The 17,140-nt window shown below is 40.2% G+C and overlaps 1 protein-coding gene across 1 annotated transcript in view; it reads left to right on the top strand.

Moving 5' to 3' along the window:
• Window positions 1-17,140, top strand: part of DAB1 (DAB adaptor protein 1) — a 284,836-nt gene that overhangs the window by 19,859 nt on the left and 247,837 nt on the right. Inside the window, exon 2 of the mRNA XM_090269538.1 lies at window positions 3,928-4,130. Within this exon, the coding sequence (XP_090125664.1) occupies window positions 4,064-4,130 (67 nt within the window). The 5' untranslated portion in view covers window positions 3,928-4,063. The remainder of the gene's footprint in view (window positions 1-3,927; window positions 4,131-17,140) is intronic.

Genomic DNA, 17,140 nt, shown 5'->3' with positions numbered 1-17,140 from the left:
TTTGAGATCCATCCATGTTGGAGCATGTATCAATGCTTCATTTCTTTTTATGGCTGAATAATATTCCATTGTATGGACACACCACATTTTCTTAATTTGTTGACCAGCTGATAGACATCTGGGAGGGTTTTGACTGAAGTTGGGGGCAAGAGTGACTTGTACCCTGCCCTGGGTAAGTTACTAAACTGGCTTGTGCCTCACCTCTCTCATTTGTCAAATGAAGATAATATCTAACTTTCAGGTGGTTGAAGGATTGAATAATATATGAGAAGTTGATAGTGTAGTACTCAGCAAATAGTGGGCCCTCACAAACATTAGCTATTTTACCATAGAATCGTTGGAGAGGAGGAGTGGTTGGGGAAGAGTACACAGATGTGTGCTATGGTAGGTGTTCTAGTGCACGTTTGTTTGTTATAGCTGCTCAAACCTTTGTACTTTTTTTTTAAGTCCTATCTGTTTTCTCTACTTGTGGTTTGGTGTTTTCCCCACCCCCAATCACTGAACACGGATTTTACATTTAGAAGCAGTTCACTAGACGAAATGTCTGTAGTGGAATGTTACATAATTCACATTTAGATTTGAAGAGCTCATTATAAAAAACCTGACACACTTCAGGAATATTAAATTACTGCAGATTATGTGGGGCAAAGAAACATTATTGAAGCATTTCAAAATTCTAGGCGAGCCTGAACTTAACCGATAGGGTTTCACAGCTTTTGCTGGGGAAAAATGATTTGAGTTGTCACATGGTTTCTGGCCCTAGAGGACTTTAATCTCCTTAATTACAAAGAAATGAATTTCACAGAACTTCACAGCATTTGCTCAACCTCTGGCTTTCGGAAAATTAAAAGGGGATGTCAGGGTCCTGGCCATGGTACATTCTCTGTTTTGCAGCTTCCTTATTTAAGTTTTTATTCAAAATGATGCTGGTTTCCTTTCATTATGATATAGGCTTGTACTTCAGAAAATCATAAGTAATGCTTATAGCACTTGAACACAATCACATTTTGTCAAACAAGTGACGCTGGAGATACCCACATAATAAGGGCAGGTGCTGTATTGTGGCTTATGAAGTTGACGGGGAGGAAGGGGTCCAAAGCCAATCCAGTTTATACACGGACTTTTAAGGCTCTGGTCAAGTTTGGCTGATGGATGGGTGCCCCACTGTTGGAAATGTCTCCAACGGAGCTACTCAGGAACTATGACTTTGCTGTATTTTCTGAGTGGCGTCTAGTACTTCAAAATAAGAAACAGGGAGAACAGAGGCAGGTTTTGCCCTTCTTGAAATTGTGTAAAATCCATCTATTTCAGTTCATTTTGTATTTTTTGATTAAGTGCCTACTGTGTGCATGACTAGCATGATGGGGATAGCTTAGATTCTATTATCTCCTGCAGTTTGTCCTTAGAAAGCAGATTTAACCTTCCTTAATTTTCTCTCCCGTAAAAGGGAGATGATAATAATATGGATTGTGGTCATATGCCAGCCATGTGAACTTCAGCAATTAACATTGGAAACTGTTAGTGCCTAATATATACCAAGTCTTGCTAGGTAATGTGCCAGGCACTCTTTCAAGCATGTTACACATGTGATCACACTTATATTTTCACAGCAGCTTTGTGAAATTGATATTATTATTCCCCTTGTAAAGATAAATAAACCGAGGCAAAGAATGTTTGAGTAGCTTACTCAGTATCACATTGCTTATATGTGGCTCAAACTATAAAGCTGTGAAAACATAAGATCGTAACATAAGTAGGGAGAGATTCCATTTAACGGAAGGATGAGAACATCCTTCTGCCTGAGATATGTCTTTGAACTGAAGCTTGGGGGGAGGTCAGTAGAATGTCAAGGTAGACTTGAAACATTCTATAGGAAGGTAACACAGGAGAAAATTGGGAAGATGGGAAAGTATATCACCTCCCTACTACACTTAAAATTCCTTTTATTAGTTTGGTTGTTAATTTCAAGCCTCCTTGCACATAGAGTCCTTCTGCCTGAAACAGCCATTCATTCCTTTATTATACATGCATTTATTGAGTATCCATTGGTCCCTTCCCTTCACCCACTGGACAGAAGCATCACTCTTCAGGATCTTCTCTATGAAGCTTTATAGAGAAGCTATAGTTCTGGTCCTGCATATTGTAGTCCTTTACTTGACTTTCACCTCTGCTGGACTAAGCTTTTTTTGAGGACGAGGATCAGGCTGTGACTCTATACTCGTGGCCAACAAGGTTGCACAGTAAATACTGGTTGACATGAAGCAGCCAGGATTTGCACCTGGCCCATAGTGGGTTCTGAGTAGATATTTGTTATAATGAAATGATAAGTATTATTAATAAGATTAATTTTGTCCATTTGTGACTCTGTTGTCTCTCATGTCTTTTTGGGAACGGGAGAGGTTAGGCTGGGGGCATGGTGCAGATAGATATGGCACAACAATGGCAAGGAAGGTCCTCATTTCCTGTGAATAATTTTATGGACCCCATCCTAGGAAGATCATTTTTCATTTTCCTTAGTTGTAGCTTTAGATCTCTAGTCCAGGCAACTTTCATTCAGGGTTAGTCTCTTTAAAAACAAAAACAGCTTGTTAAAAACAAACCAGATATCTTTGGAAAAGGTGGAAGTTTCCCCTGATTTTAGCCTTAGTATAGTTTTATGTGGCTTTTACATTAGACTTCTAGTTAAGCCATCTTTAGTTGTCATGATTAAGAGGCTTGGGTCATTATCCATTTTGAGCTGAAACTGGCATTTAAGTCAGCCTTTTCAGATTAAACAGTCCTAGGTCTGTGTGGGGTGAGCTAAGAATTGGCTGCACAGTTTGAAGATCCATTTCTAGTAGCCTGATCAGCCAAACTTGATCAGAGTCTTGGCAGCTTAAGCTATATATAGTATAATATTATCTTAATATTATTTAAAATTGGATAACTAATGAAATGTTTATTTTTAACTAAACTCGCAGATATAACTGTCAGATAGGTAGTCACTGGGAAAGGCTATTGACTTGACACAGGGAATACATTTATTCAATTTAATGAAATCAAATAAGATAATGTATGTGAAGCAATAGCTGAAGGCGTAGTATATAGTAAGTGCATAGTAAATACTAGCTGTAATTGAAGTGGTTGTATTATCATTATTATCTCTTCTCAGCAAAGTGTCTGAACTTAATAGTACCCAGCAGTGTGCAATGCATATTTATTAAAGAAAAAAAATGAATGAAATTTGTGTCTGCCTGCCCCCTCCCCTCCCCTCCCCTTCCCTTCCCTTCTCTCCTTTCCCTCCCCTTCCCTTCCCTTCTCTCCCTTCCCTCCCCTCCCTTTCCCTTCTCTTCTTTTCCTCTCCACATTGAATGCTTGCCTGCTCTTATAGCTGGGGGAAAAGCTGACATAAAAATTGGCTTGCTGAAAGTGTCTCGGTCCCATTTGTTACCTTATCCTTGGAACCCAATTGTTTGTCAACTCTGTGTCCCCTCTGATGCCTGCCAGTGAGGGACAAACCACTGGTCACTTCTGCATAATCTGCTTTAGCTGCCAAGGCTCTGATCAAGCTTGGCTGATGGATGGGTGCCCCAGTGTTGGCAATGTCTGCATGGGGTTGCTCAGGAAAGATGCCTTTACTGCATTTTCTGGGTGGCATCTGGTGCTTGAAAATAAGAAACATGGAAAACAAAGATTTGGGGTTTGCCCCTCTTGAAAATCCAGAGTTCTGGAGATCTATTTTGAGTTTCTAGTTGGAGAAACAGGTTTGCAGCTAGTCCTCTCATCCCTTCTCTGTGAACCCCGTCAGTGGGTGGCTTACTGAAATCATGTGAGCTGCGTATACACAGAGACCAAGGTTTTCTTGTTTTTGTCTGTTTGGCAGTTTATTTTCCCCCTGATTTCTGTTTCACTTCAAAGAGGTGATTATTCTTTTTTCTCGATTTGCAGCACTCGGAAGGAGTGAATGAAATGTGCAGCTCGGGGCGTCGTTTCTGAAGGGAGGAGTCGTTCCCTTGGAGAGGAGCCCCCCATGAGCCTGGCCGAGGCCCTGGACCTGTGTGCAGTGGACTAAGGAGTTAGTAGGATGTCAACTGAGACAGAACTTCAAGTAGCTGTGAAAACCAGCACCAAGAAAGACTCCAGAAAGAAAGGTAGGGCTGAATGTGTTCCTTTCTTCATGGCTGTTTGTCTGTACAGGACAATGAGATTTTTATCTCTGCAATACTATATCACCTATCTTTGTGATTGCATATATATATATAAAGTCAGCAGCATTATTGGGTGTTTTACTTTTATTTTTATTTATTTTTTGGTACTCACACTGTATCTTAATGGTTCTCTATTATTCTTTGGGTAAAATCCAAAAATCTTTCCATAACATATAAAGCCCTTCCTGATACCTTGTACCCACCCCTTCAGCAACATCCCTGCCTAAGCACATCCCACCCGCCCCCGCCCCTTTTAACCCTGTTTACCCTCCATTCTGTCTATTGAAGTTCACCTCTGCATAGATCACTGGTTCTCAAAACTCCAGCTTTGCCAGAATCACCGAGAATGCTTGCTAAAACACAGACTGCGAGTCACATTCCGGTTTGGTGTTTCCCAGGCCTAAGACGGGGCCTGGGACTTTGCATATATGACAAGTTCCCAGGTGATGCTGATGCCTTGGGTTCAGAGACCAGGCTTTGAGAATCACTGGATTCTCCTTCATCCAGCCTGATTGTTGCTCTCCACTGTTTTCTAGATGGACTCCTACTTATCGTTCAAATTTGAGCTTAGCGGTATCTCCTTGGGTGGCGGTAGGACTTTGTTTACCCCCTAAGTTGGGTTAGTTGCTCATTTGTTTTGCTTCCGTAGCACTTTGTTAGCATCTCAATTTATTAAACATTCCCTGTGTTTTTCTTTGTCAACTCTACACCCCTTCAGACCTGGATCTGTTGCTCCCCCTTTCACGCCCAACATTTAGAAAGTGCCGACACAGGGAAGACACATGGACGTCTGGTAGTGAAGCCCCGTGTGCATAGTGTGATGATGATTCTATCTGTCTTCACGTTTTCTGAAGAATTTGGTCCAGTCGCTTTATGACCTTGCCTTTCAGTGCCTCCTAGTTGTAATTGGATCCAAACAACTTCTTGATGTCTATGTTTGTGTGTTTTCTCCTGTGGTTTCAGTTCTTTTCCTCCTCTGTCTTTTCAGCTGCGTGGAGGAGAAGTCATAGAGCTCTATATCAGGTCTTGAAATCTGCCAATACAGGCTTGCTAACCCAGATGCCCTCAGCTGCTTTGTATAGGCAGTGATTTGTGTGAGACTTCACTGTGCCTGCCCTGTCATGTTTTCTGATGGCATTAGCCTGACACTCTCTGGAAACAAGGGACATAAATGTAATACATATGCAGCTTTTGGACAGCCAAAGACACAGGAAGGACTATAAATTTTGCTTTAGTTGTTTATTTGAAACACAAATATTTTGGAAGCAGTCTACTTTATTCCCTGAAACTTAATGTGAACTTTTTTTTATACATTGTGGTCTACGCATATAGAAGAAAAGCAAGTAGGTGAGAGAACAGGTCTTGGGAGAACTGCTACATGGAAAAAAATTGCAAATGCTGGTATGTACTAGAATTGAAATACTTTTTCAGTGCAAACTAACAGATTATATTTGTGCTTCAAATCTAACGTTTTCACTGAACTTATGCTCTTGAATGCCTAATGTATTAAAAATGGTATCTTAGTGCACATTTTTTCATTCTTAATTTTAACATGCAAAACCAGAAGTATTCTAAAGACAGAAGTTAGGTTTTCAGAACATTGGCTTAGTTGAGGATTTGGAATGGGAGTGCGAAGGTGACCTTTTTATATCCTTCTCATCTTTATTTCCTGAGAAACTCTAAAACCGGCAAAATAAATACAAGGAGTGTCCTATACTTAGTGATGAATACCATGGAGTCAGGGCAGTTCAATCTCAGTCAAATTCTGGCTATACCAAGTCCTAACTATGTGACTTGAGAATATTACTTAACTCTCTGAGCCTCAGTTTTCTCTCCTATAAAATGAGAATCTAATATTATAGACCTCAAAGGCTCACTATGAAGATCACTTGAGATAAGACAAATAAAACAGTATAGTACTTGGCATATATTAAAGACTCAGCAAGGTTTAGCTTTGTTCCTCCTGTTCCTCTTTTCCCTTCCTCACCCCATTCCTTCCTTCTTCTCACCCCCTTCCTCTTCTATCATTCGTTTTCCTCTCTCTCATCACCTTTCTCTTTTTCTTACTCCATTTCTACCCCACTCGTCTTCTTTGTCTTCCTTATCGTTATCATCTGCATCCTCACCTTACACTGTTTTCTCTTATCCCATTGTAGAGCCAAGGGGATCTTAAAAAGTATATAGCTGATTTGTCCTAGAGCAAGATTTTAAAAATTTTATAATTATGCAACAATGATAAACCATCTTTATTCCTGATATATGTGTCTGGTCCAAGACAGCATGAAAACACCCTCATACGTTGAAACAAGAGAGAGAATGTGCTGGTAACAAGGTTAATTTATTTCTTATTCTTCAGTTTTGACTATGGAATAGTCAGTATTCCATTTAACAGATATTGGTAACTGGGCCAAAACAAATAGAACTTTAAAAGAAGATAGACAATTTATATATTGATCTTTAGTCTTGAATATAATTGTTTTTGCTAAACTCTTACTAATACTTTCTCCAACTCCTCTTTTATTTTCTGTGGAGGCAACATATAATCCTGTAAGTACGTTTCTGTCTTCTTTTGCAATCCTCAAATACATCTTTTTCTTGTCTTACTGTATTGGCTAGGTCTGTCAATACAATATTTAGTGATAGTAGGTATCCTTATCTTGTCCTGAAACTAATGGGAATGCTTCTAAATTACCTGTAAGTGTGATATTTAAGTTTTTGCAAAAGATTCTTTATTCTCCTTCATTTATCATTTCTCAGGAAGTATTTTTTAAAGTTTGAATTTTCATGCTGAACCTTATCATATGCTTTTTAATATTTATTTCAATGCGTATTTTTACTATTTTAATTTATCTTGTGGTAGATTTCACTGATAGATTTTTTAACCTTCATTTCTGAGGTAAATTCTCCTCATTCATGTTGTAATGTTTTCTATAAATGGATTTGATTTGTTGATATTTTACTTAGAATTTTGATATTTCTATTCATCAACAAGATTAATATATAACTTTTTTTTTTCTCAAACAGTCTTTGTGTCTGGTATTAGTAAAAATTTATATAATGCTTTCCGTGGTAAGGAAACGCAGTATAGTAGTCCCTTCTGTATCGTGGTTCACTTATCGCAGCCTCACTGTATCGCAGGATTTTTAAAAATATTATATTTAATTATTTATCACGGATTTTTCACTATATTGCAGGATTTTGTGGTACTGTATACACATGCTGTTAAAGTTATGTAGGTTTAAGAGTGTAGAATAAATGTAAGGTTCCTACTTCACGGGGGAGTCTAGAACATAATACCCACGATAAGTGAGGGAATACTGTAATGTTTAGGCCTCTTTCTGGAAAAACAATATATATTATTGTTAATGATTTTATTTGACCTTTAAAAAAGCTATATATGCTTATTACTAATAATTATAAAAGACAAAGTAAGTATGCATAATCCCGTCAATTGAAACCAACTGCTATTAACATTCTAAGTTGCTTCCTTCTGGACTGACCTGTAGAGGTGCTTGAGACCATGCTATTCACACGGTTTTATATCCTCCTTTGTCTTGGACTTCATATCTTCATTTCTCATGTTGTTATATTATATTACAGACTAGAAGAGTTTTTTCCCCCTCTTGGCAAAATTCAGATAGTTTCCGGGGCAGATGTTTTATTTCCTAAAAAAGAATACCTCACAAGGTGAGTCATCAATTGTGAGAAACAGAGGCTTAAAGAAAGTTCAGAGGTCCTTTAGAATGCCTCACAAACCTCTGCCCCTCGTTCTTAACCCAGGCCATTGAAACCAAGTCAGACAATTTTAAGTGCAAGTCATACAGGGGTATATTTCACCGTAAAATGAATTTCTAGACAGGCCATGTATGAGACATAACTACAGTGTTCACAATTTAAATAAGGAAAGGATGAAAGTAGTGAGAAATGAAGTTGTTTTCTTCATTTTGTTTTATTGGATTATGTCGCTGCACATATAGCTTGTCAAATGGTTCATAGTCCAGCAGTGGAGTTGGAGAGAGAACTGGAAAAAGAGAAAGTGTATTTTCAGATTTGTTACCTGCCTTCAAAGGGGAGAGCAGTTGGCGCAATTCTTGTTATAACCCCAGCATTATACCACCCAATAGAAGACTGGGCGGTAGAGGAATGGGGGGGTCCCATCATGAGCAGACATAGACATTTCCGAGGGCAGTGACTGGGGGTTTTCAGTCAGTGCCATCTGACAGCTTAGTGTAGCAGAAAGGGCATGAACTTTGGAGCCAGACAGGCCTAGTTTTTTATTTTTATTTTTATTTGTTAATCCTCAGCTGAGGACATTTTTTCATTACTTTGAGAGAGCGGGGAAGGGAGGAAGGAAGGAAGAGAGAGAAAAGTTGATGTGCAAGAGAAACATCAATTGGTTGCCTCCTGTACATGCCCTGACTGGGAATCGTAGGTACCCGGACCCAGGATTGATCTCACAACCTTTTGGTTACCAGATGATGCTCTAACCAACTGAGCCACACTGGCCAGGGCCAGACCTGATTTTTACTATTAATTCTTTACCTTATCTGCTCTGCAACTAGAGATTTAGCTTCTTTGAGCCTTGTCTTTAAGGGTGCGTGCATGTGTTTCTGTAATACTTGTCATCAGAAGAGCAAGGGGTAGATCATGGGTAAAGGCCAGCTTGGGATCTGCAACATGGCAGCGTGGCAGCAGCTTGGTTAGTGTTAGTTTTTCTGCCCTCTTCCTTCCGAAATCACAGTTAACTTTGTCTCCTGACTTTCTAGAAACACCTGGAAATAAACCTCATCACTTGTTTTATGTTTCTGTTAGAGCTATACCTAAGAATCATGAGTTAACAACGACACCATGCTTCCTTATTATCTCCTCCCAGGAAGATTTGGCTGCAAGAATCAAGGGTCTGATGGGATCCAGGAGAAGTTAGTCATGTGGTGGCCGCCTTAGCTTTGGAGCCACAGCAAACTGAGTTTGAACCCTGGCTATTGTACCTTAGTAGCCGTGAAACTTTTCGGAGGCTTCTTTGAAAATTTCAGTCAATTTTGGTTAAAGAATGGTTTTAATTCAGGGTCTTGATCCCTGAACTGTTCGGTCAGCCTGGGAAAATACCCTCTGTTCATGGTGGCCTGTCACTTAGGAGCTTCTAAAATACTGTTGTATTCATTATCCCAGTGGATTCTTAGGACCCTGGGAGACGAATTTAAAATATATATTTTGTTATCAGGCCCATGGTGCAGAGCTGCTGTTTCATCGCTTCTCTCTGCGGCTCCTGTCCTGCAGGGGAGGCAGCCTGAGGTCAGCCCAGACACTGGATTCGGGCTCACCCCTCCACCCGCCATGCGCTTCACTCCTCTCTCTCAAGTCACTTGCACTTCTTGAGCTTGAGCTTCCTTAGGCATTAAGTGGATGTAGAAGTTATATTTACTCAGCCAAATTGGAAACATAGAGGAGGCATTAATTACTTACTTAGTATTTTTTTGTCCACAAACCTTTATCCGGCCCCAGCCAAGAACCCTGGCAGCACTCAGTGTTCTGGGGAAGAGAGAAATGTCTGGGAACAGGGTTCTGACTCCAGTCAGTCCCTGCACTTCCACCTCGATAGACCCTCGGGATTTTTATAGATCTTATCTTTCTCTGAGAAGAATGTTTTTTCTCTATTTTGCAACTTTTATTTATTCTTAGCCTATTACTATTCATAAAATTGGTTTCATTTTTACTCCAAATTTATACTTATTAATTAAATATTACAAGTTTATCATGATTAAGAAAATTCTTATGAAAACCCTTTTCCCTGCTTTCCTGACTAAAACCAAGTGGATTTGCATCTTAATAAACACGAGTAACACAATACTCTGAAAGCCTGTATGCATTGAAACATGAATAGTTTCTCTAGAAGTTGAAGTATATAGAAGGTTATTAGGGATTAGTGTCTGGAGCTGGCTGGAGCCACTTTCTCATAGATGAGGTCTTAAGAGGACAATGACATGACCACAGTCACTTAGTTGGTCAGTGGCAGAGCCAGGGCTGGAACCCAGGGATGACTCTCTGGCTGGTGTTGCATCAGTTTAATAGATTTCAAACAACTCAATGTTCTTAGGAATAACCTCTATGTATGTTTCTTTCTTCTTCTTTACACTGAAGACTCTTGGAAGAGCCCATGCTTTAGAAATAGATAACATTACATATGAGTCAAAGCTCCACACATTTTCTACTTATGTGTCTAAAGCTAACTAAGTCTTTCTGAGCCTCAACTTCTGCACCTGTAAAATGGGATACCAGTACTTATCTCAAAGTGTTGTAATCAAGATTGCATGAGTCGAAAATGCAAAACACCTAACACACTGCCCTGGCCAGGTGGCTCAGTTGGTTAGAGCATCATCCCCTACACCAAAAGGTTTGTGGATTTGATCCCCCATCAGGGCACATACCTAGGTTGTGGGTTTGATCCTGGGTCAGAGCACGTATGGGAGGCAACTAATTGATATTTCTCTATCACATCAACATTTCTCTCTATCTCTTTTTCTCCTTTCCTCTCTTTCTAAATCATTGAATATGTCCTCAGGTGAGGATTTAAAAACAAAACAAAACAAAACAAAACAAAAAAAAAAACACCTGACAGAATTCTCTGTACATGGACTCAAGGTAAGGAAATTTTCTCTTTTTCTCCCTCTCTCTTGCCAGCCCTGAGAGGCAGCACTTCTCTTAGTGCTGTCAGATATAAAGAGAGGTAGAAAGTACCCTTTTCCCCAGAGCTGCATGGGCTAATCAGCCAGTGAGAAAAAAAAAAAAAAGAACTGGTCCATCTTCAAATGGATGCTTGTTCCAAGAACAACTGGGAAAGTGGACAGGAAATACCAAGAAAAATGGATCCTCTTGTCAAAGCCTTAAACATTAATTAATAGCCATCATTTATTGTGTTTCTTGCATGCTGGCCATTTTACGTAAATTTTCCCTAACGAGCCCAAATGTTAACATCACTTTATGGAATACATAAGAAAATAACATCCAGAGAGATCAAGAGACTTTCCCAGGTCATGTGGCTTGTCTGCATGAGCTAGAAAGCACTAAGTCTGCCCAATATGAAAGTCTGTTTTCCCTGAATGCATTCTATTGAGTTGACCCTGTGCTGTGATGCTTGAGGTTGGGGAACGGGATAAAAATTATAGGGGCTACACTGTTTTTAGGGGGTGGGCATGGAAGCAGGTTAGCCATATCATGTAAATTTATGGCATCATTTTGTCTTGGCAGGGGTTTGGAGCTTGGTAAGCTAATTACTCTCTACTGACTGTGATTTGCAGGCTTTGGAAATTCAAAATCAAGGATTTAATTACAAGACCACATCAATTTCTCTGAGGTTGATCCGTAAAGCTCTTGGGCTGAAAGGTTTGGGAGGGAGGGAGTATTGTTTTAGGTCAAGAAGTTCTTATTTAATGGTAAGACTGGCTGTCAGATCATATGATGTATGGTTGGGAGAGACTTCTGTATTCTCTCTGAGCACATGGCCTTGAATTTGTTACAGGACATCTCACTCATTGTGGTAATTCCATGAAGACAAACTTTTTTCAGGTTTCCCTGATGACTTTTTTCAGGGCCTTATTCTAACTTATTCACGAGAAGTCAGGCTTTCTTCAAGTCCTCCTTCACACCTCCTTTCCCCCTTCCACTTCTTTTACACAAGCAAGTTTTTTGAGACCTTGTTCCTGTCCCCTTTTCTGTCACTTTGCCACACTGAGCCACACTGAGCTTCAGGTCCCAGGATGTACCTCTGTGACTTTTGTGCATTACATTTTCTCTATTGGATCATCTTCCTCACCCTATTCACTTGGCTAACTCCTGGTCCTCCTTCAGAACTCAGCAACCACTCGATCGGGCCATCATCCTTAACATTTGGAGCTTCAAAGTGCTGTCAATTAATTAATCGCCCATTATCTGCCCCTTCGACCTCCTAAAATCTCTCACGTCCCTCATTCTCTCTCTCCTCACTGCCCTTCTTTCAAAGATGGGTTAGGCTATCTGGATCATCTCAGCACCCTCCTAAGAGATCTTCCCGTTTTCAGTGTTATCCATCTCCAAGCTATTCTTGACACTTCTCATTAAAGTGAAGCTTGGATCAGGTCCCATCTCTGCTTCAAACTCTTTAATAAGCAGCTCCTGCTACCCCCAGGATAAAAGTCCGCACTGCTTATCTGGCTTCAAAGAGGCGCTATCTGCTCTGGCCTCTCCTTATCTTCCCAGTTACATCTCTCCCTGCTCTTCCTTCATGCTTCTGCAGTCTGTGTCTCAACTGAATTAATTTCGGTTCCCTCATCCTACAATGTGGTTTTTCATATTCAGAATTTTGCAAATGCTTTTTCTAAAATTCAGGAAGATATTTTTATTATTGTTTTCAAAGCGCATTCCACTTTTGCTTCAGTTTAGAGTTAGTATGACTTTTCCTAGAAATGCTTTGGTGATTCATTGCAACCCAACTATATGGCCCCCCATTGTGGGCTATTACTGGTCTGTGTACTCTCAAAGCACCTCACTTTGCCCATTGTAATACAATATTTTAACTATCCATTTTATTCCTCTTTATCACTCACTAGGCTAAGAGTTCTGTGAGTGCGGGGACCATGTCTGTCTTGTGAAGCACTTCCACCTCCAAGTATCTCCAAGCACAATGTTAAAAGATGTAGGTACGCAGCAATGTTTATTGAATGAATAAATCAGTTAATTAAGGAACTTATGACTAACAAAGCCTCACCTGACTGGGTTTGTGAGGGGTCCATAGCATCCTGCACGTATTCAAATCATCACACTTGCCACATTTTTCCCGTAGTCGTTTGCTTATTTCTCTGTGTTTGCAATTAGCTATGAGTTCCTAGCACAGTACTCAGTAAATGTTTGTTGAATTATCATAAAATGTGGGGGAGAATGATTTGCACAAGGAGAAAGAAAATTTAAAAACACGAACATCTCCCCAAAATGCTGGCTCTGGAGATTCTTACAATGTTGCACTGAAAATTCCTCCATTCTGTGAACAATTTCTCATTTTGTGATGTGTGTCCAATCATGTCTGGTGCTGTAATTTAGCATGATGCGGGCCATATTGGTGGTAAGAGCTGTAAGATTTGCCATATTAGTTCATCCCACTGCTTCATTAAGCTCAGTGTGCTCCCTCTGGAAGTGACTGGGCCTGAATTTTGATGTTTGGGAGAACAAAGCCCTGCACATTGGCCCTCCAAGTCCCGTGGGTCAGGTAAGTGTACCCTCCTTGGTGGGGTTGGAGAGGCTTCATCTTTGCAGATAATCAGTAAATGCCGTGGAGCAGGGGGTTTTATTATCTCTCTGGATTTGTTGAGCAGATGATGTGCCCAGGTGTGCTGGAATTCCAGAAACCCCCTGCCATTGCAACATAGCTCCTAGGATGGTCAGCGTACAGGGTTGCAAGACTGAGCATTTCTGCAGTCCATTAAGAGAGCCCATGCAGATTAAAGGCAAAGGAGAAGATGGAGCAGAGGTGAAAGGAAATAATGATAATGCCTGTTTTCCGTGTTATCTCCTTTAAGCTTGGAACCAACCTTTAGAAAAGTATTCCCATACTGAGGCTCAGAGAGGTGAACAGCTATCCCAAGATCACACAACTTGTAACAAAAGGGAACTATTTGCATCTAGCTCTCTCTGGCCCCAGAACTTGTCCACATGCTTAACACTGGTCTAAGCTACTCCCTGCTGAATGGTGTGTCCTCTTACCAAGTATGAAGTAATGCGTACACGGAAAAATGTCAGATTTTACTAGTAGGAGGTTGAGACGGCCTCAGCAAGAGAAAGGAATGATAGCAAAATATGGTGGAGTTAGAAAGGGCGTTAAAAAAGCATAGGAAGCCCTCGCTCTTCATCTCCCTTGTCTGCGGCACATGGGAGGTGGGTATATGTGATTGAGAAGGAACCATTTTCCTTCCTAAGGATGTCAGTTATTCTGTTTCTCAGACATACAGAGGTAAAGACTAGGTGGATTTGAAGGATTTTGACTGTCCATCAATCAAAATGCATTTCTAGATCTTAGTTTGGAACAAGCACGTCAATTTTGCAAATGTTCCTAATCTATGAATATTATAACCATCCCCACATCAGAAATGATCATGAATGCTGGCGATGAAGGTAGCTGCTATCTCTTAGAAAATGTCAGGTGATATATTCAAATGTTTACATGCACTTTTTCAATCAGAACCACCACTTTGAGGTAGCTCCTTTTTAAAAATCTCCAGTTCACAGATGGGGAGCTGGACACTGGAGAGGTGAGACAGGGTCAGTGTTGTAACCCCAGAAGCCATGCGTGTGCTCTGAATGGCCCTGCTGTTCTGTCTCACTCATCCGTTCAGCCAATGGTACACATGCCTTAGATGCACCTGGCACATTCTGAACACACTGCCCAGCTTGGCCCTCCCTGAGCATGCATGAGTTTGCTTCAGCTCTCTTCTCAACCTGAGGAGAAAAGCTCCCTGTCTCTTATCTGTCTGTCAAGGCCCACATGAGCCTCTGACACCCAGGTCAGATGGCACCTCCATGAAGCTCTTCTTCAGTGTTCCCCTCCACCTTTTGCTTTAAGCCTTCCTTTCCCCATGATTGTCAGTGTATTTTTTAAAATATATATATATAATCCAGACAAAGCTTTTATTTCTTTCTTCCATCCACTGGGATTGTACTTATGTACCTTTCTTCCTTGCTAGGTTGAGTCTTAAATAGAGACTTGATATCAGGGACTGAGGCTTGTGCATCATTATATTCTCTCAATGCTGGGAGGAGGAGAATTCAGTTTCCAGTGGGAAAAATTGGGAAATGGCATTAATTACGTGACTACTAAATGCAATCAGAGAATATAATGAGAATAAAAGAGATTTATGTGGCTGATAATACTCCCATTTTTCAGATGAAGGAATATACACAGGTAAGTTCCAAGTAAGTTCAAGGTTACCGGTCATATAAATGGAAGAACAAGAATTTAAAACTCAGGTCTAAGTGATCCAAAGCATGCAACTTTTCTGCCTTACCACGCTGTTTTTCAGCAGTGGCCATGGAATAAAACCTCAGTGAAAGCTCACTTCATAGGTGTCTGGTTCCTGTTTTAAAGTCGTAGCTATATACGCAATTTACTTTTAGAAAGAATTTGTATATCATCCTTGTAGATTCACTTCCCTCAGTTTGGGGACTGTTGTTACTTGGGTCTCTCAGCCACCCCTGGCTGGCACTACTGCTCTTGGGAGAACTTGCAATCTGATCGTTAAACCAGAGGCAAGAAAAGCCATACAGGAGCTTGCATTGGAAGAAGCCCAGCAGATGATGAATAGCAGACCTGAATCTTATCATGTATTTCAGAATGATGTACGGGACTGTGGGAAACTGCCTTTGACAAATGTGCACGGGAAGGGGAATTATCTCCAACAATGAAAAATGTTCTTATTGTGTGATCCTAAAAAGGATCAGGACCCCTATCATTGGGAGAATGATCATCCTCGTATCCCTTATTAACAGCGATATGGAAGTGTGTGCTAAAGATGTTGGATGTCTTACTGAAGCTGTGATGGATAGCCATGAGTGCTGGAATCAGGTTGGACTTATGAAAGGTAACGCGATGCGTGATAGCAGGTGGGAAATGTGCAATGAAGCTAAGGGCCCTTTTAGTCCTGGCTTTATGAGGCTCTTTAAGACTTGTATCCACTGGCTTTTGGTCAGGCTGAAGCTGTGATTAAGTAGTGGCAGGTATGTGATGTAAGTTTGTAGGAAATGAAATCATTTCTACAGAGAGAACACCAGTGTGCCAGGCATTTTAAATATTAAATCTCATTTTGTTTTCATATTTCACATATGGAGGTGGAAACCTAGAGTCTAGAGATTTAGTAGCCAGCTCAAAGGCTAGAAACTAACAGAACCGTCTGATTTCAAAGTCTCTATGTTTTGCCGTCCAGAGGGCTTTAATAAATAACCTCCTGGTGGGAGGACACAACAGTAGAAAGAGAAACTGAATGCTAATGTGAAGGAGGGTGCCTACTGCAGCCTTTAGCCCGCAGTAAATAGTCAAGAAATATTCGTCTACTCAAGAATTGTCTACACAAGTTAATTTCGTTAGGCGCTGTGTAATGATTAGGAAGTTCTTAACATCCCTTCCTTTCTTTCCTTCCTCCCTCTCTTTTTCTTTCTTTCCTTCATTGCATTTCCGAGCATTTTCTGAGACCATGCAGAGTGCTGGCCACAGAAGATTGTAAACCTGCCCTGCTCTTAAGGAACTTAAGATCAATTATGAAAGACAACTAAGAAGCCATTATAGTTTGTTGCAATAAGTTGAAACCCCAGAGCAAAGAGAGCCAACTATCCAGGGATGTCCCAGAACCTGTGAGATGTACATAAAGAGTCTTGGGGTTCATATTTATTTTATCTTATTTTTTGTTCAGTGGGTACTTTGTGGAATATCTTCTATCATTTTAGACATTGTCTGCCTATTAGATTTAAAACCCTAGTTGTGAAAAATAAATTCTACCCTGTACTCCAGTGAAAAGGAAGACCAACTGATAAGAAATCTTGTTTGGCAGCAACTTGTTTCCCCTTCTGCTAGAGTAAAAGCTCCTTCAACTTATACACATGTTTTATTTGTTTCCTATTATGCATAGAACCAGGCACATAGTATGTGCTCATTAAGTATTTGTTGAACAATAGAATAGCCTATATTAGTTAGGTAATTCTTTGGTCTTTGGCCTGTATTTTCCCAGAATCATTAATTCATATTCCATTAGTTTTCCTTTAATGTTTTAAAATAATGATTACTGTAGTTTCTCCTCCTGCTCCCAAAGTTATAGATTGCAGATAGATATTGTGTAATTTGTTAATGCTGGTTGATTTTAATGGTTGCTTCAAGAAATACATAGAGAATTCTGAAGTCATATCCTGGCTTTGAGTGAGAACAGTTAACGCTTGGGTATATT

The sequence above is a fragment of the Furipterus horrens genome, unplaced genomic scaffold, assembly GCF_987537825.1.
Source record: "Furipterus horrens unplaced genomic scaffold, mFurHor1.1.pri manual_scaffold_3, whole genome shotgun sequence".
NCBI classification, from domain to species: Eukaryota; Metazoa; Chordata; class Mammalia; order Chiroptera; family Furipteridae; genus Furipterus; species Furipterus horrens.
This window is presented reverse-complemented; position numbering and strand designations above follow the sequence as displayed.